The sequence below is a fragment of the Scyliorhinus torazame genome, chromosome 21, assembly GCF_047496885.1.
Source record: "Scyliorhinus torazame isolate Kashiwa2021f chromosome 21, sScyTor2.1, whole genome shotgun sequence".
Lineage (NCBI taxonomy): Eukaryota > Metazoa > Chordata > Chondrichthyes > Carcharhiniformes > Scyliorhinidae > Scyliorhinus > Scyliorhinus torazame.
This window is the reverse complement of record NC_092727.1, coordinates 941,756-958,672: the sequence shown is the minus strand read 5'-3', so window position 1 is coordinate 958,672 and position 16,917 is coordinate 941,756. Positions and strand designations below refer to the sequence as shown.

Sequence of the window (16,917 nt, the reverse complement as noted above, 5' to 3'; positions counted from 1 at the left end):
TGTGTGTGTGAACCCCAATTCCCCTAGTGTGTTTACTCCAATACACCTAGTGTATGTATCCCAATTCCCCTAGTGTGTGCACCCCAATTCCCCTAGTGTGTCTTCCCCAATCCCCCTAGTGTGTGTACCTCAATTGCCCAGAGTGCGTGTATACCCAATTCCCCTAGTGTGCATGTACCCCAATTTGCCGTGTGTGTCTCTGTACTCAAATTCTCCTAGTGTGTCTACCCAGGTTTCCTGGTGCGCATGTACCCCATTTCCCCCCGTGTGCATGTAGCCCCATTCCCCTAGTGTATGTCCCCCAGTTCCCCTAGTGTGTGTACCCCAGTTCCCCTAGTGTGTGTACCCCAATTTTCGAGTGTGTGTGTACCCCAATCCTAGTGTGTGTACCCCAATTCTCTGAGTGTGCATGTAGCCCCATTCCCCTAGTGTATGTCCCCCAGTTCCCCTAGTGTATGTCCCCCAGTTCCCCTAGTGTGTGTACCCCAGTTCCCCTAGTGTGTGTACCCCAATTTTCGAGTGTTTGTGTACCCCAATCCTAGTGTGTGTACCCCAATTCTCTGAGTGTGTGTACCCCAATTCTCTGAGTGTATGTGTGTACCCAATTCCCGTAGTGTGGACCCCACCCTAGCCTTTGTACTCCAATTCCCCTAAATGTGCATGCACCTCACTTCTCCTAATGCGTACCCCACCCTAGTGTATGTACCCCAATTCCATAGTGTGTGTGCACTCCAATACCCCGAGTGTGTACCTCACCCTAATGTATGTACCCCAGTTACCCTAGTGTATGTATCCCAATTCTCCTCGTATGTGTGCACCCCAATTCTGCTAGTGCGCATGTACCCCAATTGCCCTAGTGTTTGTGTACCCAAAGTCCCCTTATGTGCGTGTACCCCAAGTCCCTCCTATCTGAGCTGCTGGTGATGTTATATTGTCTACACGGTGCTGTGTGAATTGTTGTCCAATCACAAACCCTGCTCTTTACCTGAGCATCAGTCCTGATTCGATTATTTTCCTTTAATTAAATTTGTGCTGGCAGTTTTTAGTGAGAAAGTTTACCCTGTCTCTGCACAGATTCTGTTAGAGCTGCTGAGTATTCCCTGCAGTCTCTGCCTGTGGTTCTGGGCAGTGTGCTGTCGACTGCACTGGTTGCCAGCTCTGCGCAGTGTTCACAAACTCCGTCTGGGGGACTTTATAACATTCTGTTTCCAGAGGAACATGCTGCCTGGCCTTGGCAGAGACGCAGTAACCACTGTTGCCAACAGCAGGCATAAGACTGGGAAAATCGCAGTGCAATCCTAACAGCTATCTCCAAGAAAATAATTTACTTCTAGAAAGTTCTATTCCTGGAATAATACTGGCTGAGCACAAACAGTTCCAATCGCGACAGAATTGTCTTCACTGCAGTCACATGTCACACATCACGTGTTCCTCTGGATCGGATTGTTCAACATTCTGCATCTCCAAATTGAATTTTTTCTGTTCTTGTCAAATAATTTATCTGCTTCAAATTCCTGTACACCTGAGATATCCTGTTGCTCACAGTAGCATCACATCGAATTTCTACAGTGCAGGAGGCCATTCGGCCCATCGAGTCTGCACCGGCCCTCAGAAAGAGCCCCCCACCCTATCCCCGTAACCCCACCTAACCTTTTGGACACTAAGGGCCATTTATCATGGCCAATCCACCTAACCTGCACATCTTTGGACTGTGGGAGGAAACCTACGCAGACACGGGGAGAACGTGCAGACTCCGCACAGAGTGACCCAAGCCGGGAATCAAACCTGGGACCCTGGCGCTGTGAAGCAGCCGTGCTAACCACTGTGCCACCATGCTGCCCTAGAAATGGCTACGACTATATTTCACTGCTATCTGTCACCTCTGCAGCCTGTGTACATGTTTACATTTTCCTCAGTACCTCCTGAATCAAGATTACCAACACCCAACATCCAGATTCACACATGGAGAATGGTTACGATGCACTGGATGGTTGTCAGGAGGATGGAACCTGGATCATTGCCTATCGGGAAACAACTGATTTTTAAAAAGCTACGTTATGTCTGCTCCCAGGCTCAAACAGGTCACTGAAATGTTTCCTTCATTACAAATCCGTGAATCTTGGTGGAGACAAAGTCCGTCTTCACATTGAGGATAGCCTCCATCAGGTTGTGTGGCACTACCACTGTGCTAAATGGGATAGATTCAAACAGATCTCGCAACTCAAGACTGGGCATCCATGAGGCGCTGTGGGCCATCAGCAGCAGCAGAATTGTATCAACCACAATCTGCAACCTCATGGCCCGGCATATCCCCCACTCTACCATTACCACCCAGCCAGGGAAATCAATGAGGGGTGCACAAAGACATGACAGGAACAGCACCAGGCATACCAAAAAAAAGGTGAAGCTACAACCCAAGATTGAGTATATAAGAACATAAGAACTAGGAGCAGGAGTTGGCCATCTGGCCCCTCGAGCCTGCTCCACCATTCAATGAGATCACGGCTGATCTTTTGTGGACTCAGCTCCACTTTCCGGCCGAACACCATATCCCTTAATCCCTTTATTCTTCAAAAAACTATCTATCTTTATCTTAAAAACATTTAATGAAGGAGCCTCTACTGCTTCACTGGGCAAGGAATTCAATAGATTCACAACCCTTTGGGTGAAGAAGTTCCTCCTGAGCTCAGTCCTAAATCTACTTCCCCTTATTCTGAGGCTATGCCCCCTAGTTCTGCTTTCACCCGCCAGTGGAAACCACCTGCCCGCATCTATCCTATCTATTCCCTTCATAATCTTATATGTTTCTATAAGATCCCTCCGCATCCTTCTAAATTCCAACGAGTACAGTCCCAATCTACTCAACCTCTCCTTGTAATCCAACCCCTTCAGCTCTGGGATTAACCTAGTGAATCTCCTCTGCACACCCTCCAGCGCTAGTACGTCCTTTCTCAGGTAAGGAGACCAAAATTGAACACAATACTCCAGGTGTGGCCTCACTAACACCTTATACAATTGCAGCATAACCTCCCTAGTCTTAAACTCCATCCCTCTAGCAATGAAGGACAAAATTCCATTTGCCTTCTTAATCACTTGTTGCACCTGTAAACCAACGTTTTGCGACTCATGCATGAGCACACCCAGGTCTCTCTGCACAGCGGCATGTTTTAATATTTTATCATTTAAATAATAATCCCTTTTGCTGTTATTCCTACCAAAATAGATAACCTCACATTTGTCAACATTGTATTCCATCAGCCAGATCCTAGCCCATTCACTTAACCTATCCAAATCCCTCTGCAGACTTCCGGTATCCTCTGCACTTTTTGCTTTACCGCTCATCTTAGTGTCGTCTGCAAACTTGGACTCATTGCCCTTGGTCCCCAACTCCAAATCATCTATGTAAATTGTGAACAATTGTGGGCCCAACACTGATCCCTGAGGGATACCACTAGCTACTGATTGCCAACCAGAGAAACGCCCATTAATCCCCACTCTTTGCTTTCTATTAATTAACCAATCCTCTATCCATGCTGCTACATTACCCTTAATGCCATGCATCTTTATCTTATGCAGCAACCTTTTGTGTGGCACCTTGTCAAAGGCTTTCTGGAAATCCAGATATACCACATCCATTGGCTCCCCATTATCTACCACTCTGGTAATGTCCTCAAAAAATTCTACTAAATTAGTTAGGCACGGCCTGTCCTTTATGAATCCATGCTGCGTCTGCCCAATGGGAAAATTTCCATCCAGATGCCTCGCTATTTCTTCCTTGATGATAGATTCCAGCATCTTCCCTACTACCGAAGTTAAGCTCACTGGCCTATAATTACCCGCTTTCTGCCTACCTCCTTTTTTCAACAGTGGTGTCACGTTTGCTAATTTCCAATCCGCCGGGACCACACCAGAGTCTAGTGAATTTTGGTAAATTATCATTAGTGCATTCGCAATTTCCCTAGCCATCTCTTTTAGCACTCTAGGATGCATTCCATCAGGGCCAGGAGACTTGTCTACCTTTAGCCCCATTAGCTTGCCCATCACTACCTCCTTAGTGATAACAATCATCTCAAGGTCCTCACCTGTCATAGCCTCATTTCTATCAGTCACTGGCATGTTATTTGTGTCTTCCACTGTGAAGACCAACCCAAAAAACCTCTTCAGTTCCTCAGCCATTTCCTCATCTCCCATTATTAAATCTCCCTTCTCATCCTCTAAAGGACCAATATTTACCTTAGCCACTCTTTTTTGTTTTATATATTTGTAGAAACTTTTACTCTCTGTTTTTATATTCTGATCAAGTTTACTCTCATAATCTATCTTACTCTTCTTTATAGCTTTTTTAGTAGCTTTCTGTTGCCCCCTAAAGATTTCCCAGTCCTCTAGTCTCCCATTAATCTTTGCCACTTTGTATGCTTTGTATACTAATTAATGACAGCAACGTGCAATAGACAAAATGATCTAAGCTCTGCGGCCGCATCTAGTCATGAATAGTTGGTGCACAATCAAATACCTAATCACAAATTCCATAAAGATCCCCAATCTCAATGTGGAAAACTACCCAGGTGCGTACTGTGCACAAAATGCAGGATAAATCCAATCTCGCAAATTATAATAATAATTCCTGTCCCATCTGTCTAATCTGAGTCATCAGTAAGTCATGGAGGGTGTCTTTGACAGTGCTATCATGTGGCACCTACACAGCAATAATGTGCTCACCAACGCTCAGTTTGAGTTCCACCAGGGCCACTTGGCTAACCGCATTGCAGCTTTGATTCAAACATGGACAGGTGTCTGAGGGCGAGATCACACGAGTCAGGAATATGATGGAACACTCTCCACTTTCCTTGATGAGTGAGGATCCAACAACACTCGAGAGGTGCAACACTATCCTGGACAAAGCAGTGGACTTGATTGGTGCCCCACTCACCAACGTTGCTGTATGGCATCTACAAAGTTACATTGCTGCAACTCACCAAGGCTTCTTTCAAGTATCTGCTAAAATATTGCAGAAATTCACTGCATGTGGATCTGAAAACCATATGAAAGTTGTACAAGATCATGGATTTTATGTCCAAGAAGATTGTATAGAATTAATAGGGGGGCTGGTTCGTGATGCAGAGCAAGGTCGTCAGCGTGGGTTCAATCCCCGTACCAGCTGAGGTTATTCACGAAGGCCCTGCCTTCTCAACTTTGCCCCTCGCCTGTGGTGATCCTCAGGTTAAATCACCGCTCGTCATCTCCCCCCCCCCCCCCCCCCTCAAAGGGGAAAGAGCCGATGGTCATCCAGGACATAATGTCATTCCTCTAAATAAACCCAATTTGTACAATCAAGTCATTTATGAAAACACGTTCCAAGTCTACCATCTGGAAGGACGAGCAGCAGATACCTGGGAACCCACCACCTGGAGGTGCCCCTCCGAGTCACTCCCCACCCTGACATCACCCTCCCTAACAGCAGGGTGGGTGTACCTACACCTCAGGGACAGGCGGGCAGCTCACCCCCACCGTGTCAAGGCCAATTCAGGATGGACAATAAATGCTGGTCTACCGGGTGCTGCCCACATCCAGTCACCAGATCGCCAGGATTGACTCGGGCAGTCGCTCCGCACTGACACCCAGAGGGCGGGGCTGCAGGAAGTGACGGGAATCCCGCAGGAGAAACTGGAAAAGTTTATCCCGGAGTGGCGAAGATTCCCGGAGTTGATTCCGATCCCGGGGATTCCCGATCCCGGGAGATTCCCGATCCCGGGGATTCCCGATCCCGGGGAGATGCCGCTGCCGGGATTCCGCGGCAGAGTTTGGGGAAGTTTGTGATTTGCCGGGAATGCCGCCCCGCTCCCGCCCGCGGCTCCTCCTCGGGCTCCTGGCGGCCGCCGCGCTGCTGCTGCGGGTCCCGGGCGGCGCGGGGCTCCGGGTCCGGGTCCGCTTGGCCGGGGGGCAAGTGGCCGAAGAGACGCTGGAGGCGGATCCGGACTCAGATTCCATCAGCATCGAGTTCAAGACAGGAGACGGCAGCTTAATCACCCTGATCGCGGACTTCCGACAGGTAGGAGGGGGACCCCCCCCCCCCGGCACAGAGACCCCCCCCCCGGCACAGAACCCCCCCCCCCCACCCGGGGCACAGAGACCCCCCCCCCCCGGGCACAGAGACCCCCCCATCCCCCACACCTTGGGAAGCCCCCCCCCCCAGGCACAAAGACCACCCCCCGGCACAGAGACACCCCCCCCCCCCGTGGCACAAAGACCCCCCCCCCCAGGCACAGAACCCCCCCCACCCGGGGCACAGAGACCCCCCCCCATCCCCCACACCTTGGGAAGCCCCCCCCCCCCCCCGGCACAGGGACCCCCTCGGCACAGAGACCCCCCCCCCCGGCCACAGAGACCCCCCCCCCCGGCCACAGAGACCCCCTCCCCCGGCCACAGAGACCCCCCCTCCCCCGGCCACAGAGACCCCCCCCTCCCCCGGGCACAGAGACCCCCCTCCCCCGGGCACAGAGACCCCCCTCCCCCGGGCACAGAGACCACCCCCCTCCCCCGGGCACAGAGATCCCCCACACCCTGGGAAGCCTCCCCCCCCAGGCACAAAGACCCCCCCCCCCGGCACAGGGACCCCCCACCCCGGGCACAGGGACCCCCCACCCCGGGCACAGGGACCCCCCCATCCCGGGCACAGAGACCCCACCCCCACCCAGGGCACAGGGACCCCCCCACCCCCCGTGCACAGGGACCCCCACTCCCGGGCACAGGCACCCCCACCTTCAGTGATGTGGAGTCAGAGATTGAGGTTGGGTGAGAGGTTCTGGTGTGTGTGACTCAGAGGTAGTGGTGAGGGTGGGATTGGTGGGGGTGGGATTGGGGTGGGTTGTGATCGACCTTTACACAGTCCAGTGGTTAACTGAAGCAGCAGCTCCTCATTCAAGACTCGGATGTTTGTCACGTAATCGGAGAGGAAAAGTGTCCCTGCTGTTCCCATTCATCCCTCACATTCATCTCGTTCGGAATTTTCACCTTCCCCCTTTCCCACTTTCCAACAATTTTCTTTTTGTTTATTTTTCCTGCACACCTTCACCATGTGGACTGCAACAGTTCAAGAAGGTCGATCATCACCTCCTTCTCAAGGGCAATTAGGACGGGTAATAAAAATGTTTGTCCAGCCAGCGACACACATGTCCTGTGAAAGAAGAAAAAAGTTCTGCAACTGCCACGTCTCAGGATGATGACCAGATGGGAGGGATTGTCGATCAATTGGGGAGCAAGATTTGATGCAGAGTTAAGGAACTATCGCCTAAGTGTAAATTGAGAGTCTGATTCTGTTAGAAACGTGTGCACTGATGCAAAAACAGTGTAACTGAACAGATTCCTGTTGTCAGGATCTGTGTGTGTCTCCGATTGGGCCCCTGGTTACTAGCTGGCTGGTTACTAGCTGGCTGGTTTTGTAATTGGCTTTAAACCTGACCTGGCCAGAGAGTGATCATAACCAATGTCTAAAAGCCCAACTCTAAACAAAGTATCACGGGGACTTTCTGAATTTTCAACTTCCCCTATTGGAATTATAAATATGATCAGAATGTGAGGTGTCAGTTTGCTGTGGTATTGATTTAAATCGAGGCTTTGGTGAACAGCTGTGTTCCTCAACTTGACAGTTTCCTAAATTCATTCTTTAATCTCCACCTTTTGAAATGTGTTCCCTGTTGTGTTTCTTGCTCAGTAAGTCAGATTGCAACTTTAGTTGTGTCTCAAGTTTAAATCCCAGAAATCTGTGGACAGTTCAAACCCAGGATGTAATGCAGAGGATAACAGCTGATGTTATAAAAGCTTTTTTTTCTTTATAAAAAAATATTTAGAGTAGCCAATTATTTTTCTTTTCCAATTAAGGGGTAATTTAGCGTGGCCAATCCACCTAATCTGCACATCTTTGGGTTGTGGGGGTGAAACCCACGCAGACACGGTGAGAATGTGCAAACTCCGCACGGACAGTGACTGGGGCCGGGATTCGAACCCGGGACCTCGGCGCTGCAGTCCCAGTGCTAACCACTGCACCACCCGCTGCCCTGGTGTTATAAAAGTTTGCAGGAAAACATCATAAAGGGTTAATCTTGAGTACGATTTGACAACGTGGATAAATAAGAATATGGACAAAAGGTCAGCGAATTGATAACTGATTTTGGAATAAAAAAGACTGGTCAGCAAAAGGCAAATTGGAATCATCGGAGCGACAGTTGAATGGAACAACAGCAGCATTAGGGCCAAATAACGGTTCAAGGGCAGTGGTTTGGTGACATTTCCACATCTGTATCAGCATGTGCCTCATATTACGATTCAGTTCAATGGATATCAACAATTTGCAACAACACCTTTAATGTAATGACATCCCAAGTTGCTTCACAAAGGCATTATTAAATACATTATGACATTGAGCTGTGTCACCCAATGTTAGGGTCGGGTCAATGAGGTTGGCTTTAAGTAGAATCTTAAAGGAGCGCTGAGAGGTGGAGAGGTATTAGGGCTGAGGGCCGGCTGGAGGCACTGCTAACGGTGCAGTGATTTAAACTTGGGTATTCAGGAGGCCAGAATTCGAGGGGTGCGGAGATCTCGGACTGTTCTGAGGCTGGAATCAGTTCCAGAGATAGGGAGACCTTGCTAAGTGTGATGGTGAATCTGAGGGGTAGGGTGTGTGGGTGGAGACATTACTGAGGAACAGTTAATGGTGAAGATCTTTGTACTGATGTTAGGGTCACAGTTCCCTACGGCTGGGTGCCTCGCCCTCAATCATGGGCTTGCATTATTTTTTTTTAAATCAGAATTTGTAGAATAAAAGATGTTGATTATTTGTGACTTTTTAATTGTCAATTACTGACATCAATACTCATAAAATTTATCATGTGACTGAAGTGGGAAATTAGGAGGGTTCATGAAAAGTCTTTGGCAAGTAGGATTAAGGTGAATCCCAAAGTTTTTATTCATACGTAAAAAGCAAGAGGGTAGCCAGGGAAAGGAATGGACTACTGAAGGACAGTGGGGGGAATCTATGTGTTGAGCCAGAGGAAATGGGTGAGTAAATGAGTACTTTGCATCAGTGTTCACCAAAGTAAAGGACTTTGTGGAAGATGATTCTTGGGTAGGGTGTGTGGCAGTCTGGGTCATGTTGACATCGAAAAGGAGGTGGGATTGGGTGTTTTAAAAGATATTAAGGTAGATAAGTCTCCTGGGCCGGATGGGATTTTCCCCAGAATACTGAGGGAAGCAAGGGAGGAAATTGCTGGGGCCTTGACTGACATCTTTGTATCCTCATTGGTTGCAGGTGAGATCCCAGAGAACTGGAGAATAGCTAATGTGGTAACGCTGTTTAAGAAAGGTAGCAGGGATAATCCTGGAAATTACAGGCCGGTGAGCCTCAAGTCGGTAGTCGGTAAATTATTGGAGAGAATTCTCAGGGATAGGATTTATACCCATTTGGAAACAAAGGATTTATTAGCGATGGACACAATGGTTTTGTGAAGGGGAGGTCGTGCCTCACTAACTTGATCGGGATTTTTGAGGAGAAAGATGATTGATGAGGGGAGGGCGGTGGATGTTGTTTACATGGACTTCAGTAAAGCCTCTGACAAGGCGCCTCATGACAGACTGGTACAAAAGTAAAGTTATACGGGATTAGAGGTGAGGTGGCAAGATGGATACAGAACTGTCTCGGTTACAGAAGGCAAAGGGTAGCAGTAGAAGGGTGTTTTTCTGAATGGAAGGTTGTGACTAGTGGTGTTCCACAGGGATCATTGCTGGGACCTCGGTTGTTTGTGGTGTAAATAAACGATTTGGAGGAAAATGTAGCTGATCTGATTAGTAAGTTTGCGGATGACACCAAGGGTGGTGGAGTGGCAGATAGTGTTGAGGATTGTCAGAGGATACAGCAGGACACAGATAGGTTGGAGACTTGGGCACAGAAATGGCAAATGGAGTTTAATCCAGACAAATGTGAAGTAATGCATTTTGGTAGGTCTAACATAGAGGGGAAATATACCGTAAATGGCAAAACTCTTGGGAATATAGAAAGTCAGAGAGATCTGGGCGTGCAGGTCCACAGATCTTTGAAGGTGGCAACACAAGTGGACAAGGTAGTCAAGAAAGCATACGGAATGCTTGCCTTCATTGGATGGGGCATCAAGTATAAAAACTGGCAAGTCATGCTACAGTTGTATAGAACCTTGGTAAGGCCGCACTTGGAATATTGCGCACAATTCTGGTCGCCACACTACCAGAAGGATGTGGAGGCTTTGGAGAGGGTGCAGAGGAGGTTTACCAGGATGTTGCCTGGTCTGGAGGGTGCTAGCTATGTGGAGAGGCTGAATAGACTTGGACTGTTTTCATTAGAAAGACGGAGGTTGAGGGGTGGACCTGATAGAGGTCTCCGAGATTATGAGGGTCATGGATAGAGTGAATGGGCAGGCACTCTTTCCCAGGCATAGGTTTAAGGTCCATGGGGCAAAGTTTAGAGGAGATGTGTGAGGCAGGTTTTTTTACGCAGAGGGTGGTGAGTGCCTGGAACGCGTTAACAGTGTTCAAAAGGCATCTTGACAAACACACGGAAAGGATGGGTATAGAGGGAAATGCACAAGGAAGTGCTGAGGGTTTTGGCAAAGGTTGGTATCATGATCGGTAGAAGCTTGAAGGGCCGAAGGGCCTGTTCCTGTGCTGTATGGTTCTTTGTTCTTTAACTCAGTCTGCCAGTATGATAGTCATAGAATTTACAGTGGAGAGGAGGCCATTCGGCCCATCGAGTCTGCACCGTCCCTTGAAAAGAGCACCCTACCCAAGCCCACACCTCCACCCTATTCCCATAACCCCGTAACCCCCGCCTAACCTTTTTGGACACTAAGGGGCAATTTATCATGGCCAATCCACCTAACCTGCACGTCTTTTGACTCTGGGAGGAACCCGGAGCACCCGGAGGAAACCCAGGGAGACACGGGGGGGAACATGCAGACTCCGCACAGACAGTGACCCAAGGCTGGAATTGAACCCGGGTCCCTGGAGCTGTGAGGCAGATGTGCTAACCACTGTGCTACCGTGCTGCCCTTAGGATGGGATCGCTGTATTTTATCCATATATCAGTCTCTCTGTGCACGGATTCAGTTAACTGAATGAGATATAATTTTGTTTGATTCAGAAATTTTCATTCAGTGGAGAATGCTGCAAAGACATTCTGAAGGATGGATGGGGTGAAACTCTGCCAACAAACTGTTGAAATGCAGAATCAGCAGCCCTGCTGCCTCACGGGGCCGAGGTCGCAGGTTCGATCCCGGCTCTGGGTCACTGTCCGCGTGGAGCTTGCACATTCTCCCCGTGTCTGCGTGGGTCTCACCCCCACAACCCAAAGATGTATAGGGTAGGCGGATTGGCCACGCTAAATTGCCCCTTAAATAATTGGGTACTCTAAATTTATTTTTTGAGATGCAGAATCGGTGCCTCAGCCCATTTCATCCTGAACTCTCCTTGCCCTGAGGGTCACCCCTCACCGTTCCACCCCAGGGGCTGGGGAAGAAACAGGGCCGACACCAGCTCTCTCTCTTTAATCCCTTCAATCCCACATTGCTGTAATGAGGAATATCAGGAGTGAAGGTGCCGAACCCCTGGGGTGTTGATCTGGAATTGGTTTTAAATGTTTCAGCTTGTGATGAGGTCAGGGTTCAGGATGCTGCCCTGAGGAAGTGATGCTGCTAGTTTGGGGTTTGTTTGTCCCCCGGGTATGGCATGTTACCGATCTTCACTGTGTAGTTTGGTGCAGTTATTTAGGAACTCTTTAGGCAGCGTGTCGTTAAGCACTGCCTTCCTGTATTGCATCACAGGTGATGACTGAGTGATTTGCATATGGGGAGGTCCGTGTTACAGTTCACATTGATTCCCACAAGTTGTGCGCTGACTCCACACTGGGCATGCTGCAGTTTTGTAATAACCTGTCCCTTTCCCGCACTAATTCACTTGTCATTCCAAAGTCCTCCGGATCTTTTTGTTTCATTTATTCACTCACCGGATGTGGGCCTCGCTGGCTCGGAGAGCATTTATTGCCCATCCTTAATGGCCCTTCAGAAGGTGGTGATGAGCTGCCTTATTGAACCGCTGCAGTCCATGGGGTGTAGGTACACTCGCTGTGCTGTTAGGGAGGGAGTTCCAGGATTTTGCCCTAGCGACAGTGAAGGAACGGTGATATATTTCCACGTCAGGGTGGGGTCCTGCTGGGGCTCTCGCTGGGGTCAGTGGGCTCTCGCTGGGGTCCCTGTTCCGCGGGCTCTCGCTGGGGTCCGCAGGCTCTCGCTGGAGTCCGCGGGGGCTCTCGCTGGGGTCCCCGTTCCGGGGGCTCTCGCTGGGGTCAGTGGGGTTCGCGGGCTCTCGCTCGGGTCCCCATTCCGGGGGCTCTCGCTGGCGTCCCCGATCCGGGGGCTCTCGCTGGGGTCCGCGGGCTCTCACTGGGGTCCGCGGGGGCTTTTGCTCGGGTCCCCGTTCCGGGGGCTCTCGCTGGGGTCCCCGTTCTGGGGGCTCTCGCTCGGGTCCCCGTTCCGGGGGCTCTCGCTCGGGTCCCCGTTCCGGGGGCTCTCACTGGGGTCAGTGGGGTCCGCGGGCTCTTGCTGGGGTCCCCGTTCCGGGGGCTTTCGCTCGGGTCCCCGCTCCGGGGGCTCTCACTGGGATCAGTGGGGTCCGCAGGCTCTCGCTGGGGTCTCCGTTCCGGGGGCTTTCGCTCGGGTCCCTGTTCCGGGGGCTCTCACTGGGGTCCCCGTTCTGGGGGCTCTCACTGGGGTCAGTGGGGTCCGCAGGCTCTCGCTCGGGTCCCCGTTCCGAGGGCTTTCGCTCGGGTCCCCGTTCCGGGGGCTCTCGCTGGGGTCCCCGTTCCGGGGGCTTTTGCTCGGGTCCCCGTTCCGGGGGCTCTCACTGGGGTCCCCGTTCTGGGGGCTCTCGCTCGGGTCCCCGTTCCGGGGGCTCTCGCTGGGGTCCCCGTTCTGGGGGCTTTTGCTTGGGTCCCCGTTCCGGGGGCTCTCACTGGGGTCCCCGTTCTGGGGGCTCTCGCTCGGGTCCCCGTTCCGGGGGCTCTCACTGGGGTCAGTGGGGTCCGCAGGCTCTCGCTGTGGTCCCTGTTCCGGGGGCTCTCTCTGGGGTCCCCGCTCCTGGGGCTCTCTCTGGGGTCCCCGCTCCGGGGGCTCTCGCTGGGGTCCCGCTCCGGGGGCTCTCGCTGGGGTCCCCGTTCCGGGGGCTCTCGCTGGGGTCCCCTGTTCCGGGGGCTCTCGCTGGCGTCCCCGTTCCGGGGGCTCTCGCTGGGGTCCCCGTTCCGGGGGCTCTTGCTGGGGTCCGCGGGAGCTCTCGCTGGGGTCCCCGTTCTGGGGGCTCTCGCTGGGTCCCCGTTCCGGGGTCTCTCGCTGGCGTTCCCGTTCCGGGGGCTCTCGCTCGGGTGCCCGTTCCGGGGGCTCTCACTGGGGTCCCCGTTCCGGGGGCTCTCGCTGGGTCCCCGTTCCGGGGGCTCTCGCTGGCGTCCCCGTTCTGGGGGCTCTCGCTGGGGTCCCCGTTCCGGGGGCTCTCGCTGGGTCCCCATTCCAGGGGCTCTCGCTGGCGTCCCCATTCCGGGGGCTCTCGCTGGGGTCCCCGTTCCGGGGGCTCTCGCTGGCGTCCCCGTTCCGGGGGCTCTCGCTCGGGTCCCTAGATACATCGAATCATAGAAAATAGCAGGAGAAGGCCATTGGCCCCTCAAACCAGTCCTCCGGTTTAGTGTGACCAAGGCTGATCCTCGATCTCAGTACAATACCCCCACTCTCACCTTCAGTGTCTAGAAATCTATTTCCTTCTTCAATATATTGTGACTGACCTCCACAACCTCCTGTGAATCCCCAGGTTTACCATCAGTGAGGAAATGTCTAAGCATCTCAGTTGGAAACGGCCGATCCTGTATCCTGAGATTGTAACTCCCCAGCCACAGGAAACAACATTCCTGAACCCAGTCTGTCCAGTCCAGTCAGAATTTTATACATTTCAATGAGGTTCCCTCTCATTCTTCTGAACTCCAGTGAATACAGGCCCCGTCAACCCAATCTCTCCTCACACAACAATCCTGCCATCCCGGGAATCAGTCTGGTGAACCTTCGCTGCTCTCCCTCAATGACCAGTTTATCCTTTCTTTGGCAAGGAGACCAAAACTGAACACAATACTCCAGGTGTGGTCTCACCCAGACCCTGTACAGCTGCAGCAAGAGATCCTTGACCCTCTTGCAATGAAGGCCAACAGACCATTGGCGTTCCTAACTGCTTACTGTACCTGCATGCTTGATTTCAGTGACTGGTGAATGAGGACACCCAGGTCTCTTTGCACATCAACATTTTCCAATCTATCGCCATTTAAATAATACTCTACCATTCTGATTCTCTGTCCGAAGTGGATAACTTCACATTTATCCACATTATGCTGCATCTGCCGTGTATTTGCCCACTCGCTCAACTTGTCTAAACCATCTTGCAGCCTCTTAACATCCTCTTCGCCACTCACCTTCACACCAAGTTTTGTGTTGTCAGCAAACTTTGAAATATTATATTTGATTCCCTCATCCAAATCATTGATATATATTGTAAATAGCTGAAACCCTGGCAGAATCCCGGACTCTTCTATTTGCTGCCACCACTTCGAAAAATACCCATTTATTCCTACTCTTTGTTTCCTGCCTGTGAACTAATTCTCAATCCTTGCTATTACCTCCAATTCCATGGGCTTTAATTTTGCGCACTAATGTCTTATGTGGGACTTTGGGCTAAATCTTGCAGTCCTGCCCGCTGAGTGAATCATCGTGGTCAGGATAGAGACGGAGACGTGCAAACGGTCCATTTACCTCGGTCAGAAATGGGACCTGAAAATCCTGTCCTTTATCAAAAACTTTCTGAAAATCCAAATGAACCGCATCCACTGGTTTGCCCTTCTCTATTCTGTCCTCGTATTGACTCCAGTAGGTTTGTCAAAATTGATTTCCCGTTCATAACTCGTGTTGACTTTGTCTAATCCCGTTGATATTTTCTAAGTGTCCTGTTATCCCATCCATTTTAATAGTCTCTAGCATTTTCCCCACTTCTGATGTTTGATTAACCGGTCTGTAATTCCCTGTTTTCTCCCTCCTTTTTTTTTGAATATCAGGGTTACATTTGTCACCCTCCAATCTGCTGGGACTGTTCCAGAATCTACAGAATTTTGGAAGATGACAACCAATGTATCTATTATTTTCATGGTTGCTGTCTTGTTGCCTTTTAGCTGGACTGGGGCACTTTAAGAGAACGATTGCATGACATCATCAGAGAGTACATCATTGGCCCTCTGCGCGGACAAACGGACAGTCTAATATCGCAGCCTGTAGTGTTAACATCTTCTCAATAAAGCTTTACGTTTTGGTCAAACCTCTCGAGGCCTGAAGGCTCGAACTTGAATTCACCAGGATAAAGACTGGCGACGAGGGAGCCAAACACCAAAGTAACCGAAAAATCAGAAGGAAAAAACCGTCGTGTGTTGTGCCCGAAACAAACTTGGTCGCCATGAGAACCAAGTACCCGGCAACAACAAACGTGGTCGCCATGGGTACCAAGTACCCGGCAACAACAAACATAGAGCTGGGGGTGTTACAAAACACAAAGGGAGTAAGGCTATGCTCAGATTCTGCCTTGTTTTGGGGAGAAGGAGCAAGGTGATGATGAAAATTCATGACACGTAGACACACATCTGCTTCCACAGACAAAAGGCAGTGGTTTTGGCCATGTGGGACCATTTGATGAGAATACAGAGTGATGGAGCTCGTATCCAGAACCATTCAACGATCATGTTCACACCAGGCATGAAGCCTGCGACGAAATAGTGGAACTTTTTCAGGGCCACTAGTCACTAAACCCTTTAATCACCACGGAGCTTTAGGTTTCACAAACAAAACCAAGAAGGAGGTGAATCGATTACACAGTTTGTAGCTACCCTGAAAAGACAGGTTGAACACGGCAAATACCAGGATGTGTTAAATGATACTTTCAGAGATGGATTAGTCTGTGGCTTAAGGAGCGAAGCTATTCAAAAGCGGTTGTTAACCGAAAGCAACATGACCGTAAAGAAAGCTTTAGAAGTTGCTGTATCCATGGAATTAGCAGCCAACGGAGCTCAACAGTTCAAGCACAATAATTCACAAGATGTCGGCTGAAACTCGAACACAAATACAGAATCGCGCTTGCCATAAATGTGCAAAGATCGGGCTGTCAGCAGTAGATTGTTGGTGCAAAGACCTTGTGCAGAATTCTGGAAGAAAGGCCACGTTGAACTTGCTTATTGGAAAAAGAAACAAGCTTCAGGCAAAAGTTGCAGGAAGCAAGAGTCAAATAAAACCAACGTAAACTGGATCAAGGAATAAGTGTCGACACGTGGAACAAAAACGATGTGAGGAGGAGGTTGATTCACAGTCCGAAGACAAATTGTCATTAAATGTACAAGCTATTGCTGGTGTAACAGGGAAGACAGTGACATAGTGGTATTGTCACTGGACTTGTAATCCAGAGACCCAGGGCAATGCCCTAGGAACCCAGCTTCGATTCCCACCAGGGCAGATGGTGACATTTGAATTAAATTAAAAAGTCTGGAATTAAAAGTCTAATGATGACCATGAAAACATTGTCAATTGTTGTAAAAACCCATCTGGTTCACTAATGTCCTTTAGGGAGGGAAATCTGCCGTCCTTACCCGGTCTGGCCTACATGTGACTCCAGACCCACAGCAATGTTGCTGACTCTTAACTACTCTCTGAAACAGCCCAGCAAGCCTCTCAGTCCAAGGGCAATTAGGATTGGGTAATAAATGCCGTCCCAGACAGCGACAACCACATCCCATCGATTAACTTTTAAAAACCGATATTGGGTCACTCCATTACT

The 16,917-nt window shown here is 50.3% G+C and overlaps 1 protein-coding gene across 1 annotated transcript in view; it reads left to right on the top strand.

Annotated features, from left to right (window-relative positions):
• The first annotated feature begins 5,628 nt into the window (after positions 1-5,628).
• Positions 5,629-16,917, top strand: part of LOC140398085 (out at first protein homolog) — a 40,523-nt gene continuing 29,234 nt past the window's right edge. The window contains exon 1 of the mRNA XM_072486300.1: positions 5,629-6,049. Within this exon, the coding sequence (XP_072342401.1) occupies positions 5,828-6,049 (222 nt within the window). The 5' untranslated portion in view covers positions 5,629-5,827. The remainder of the gene's footprint in view (positions 6,050-16,917) is intronic.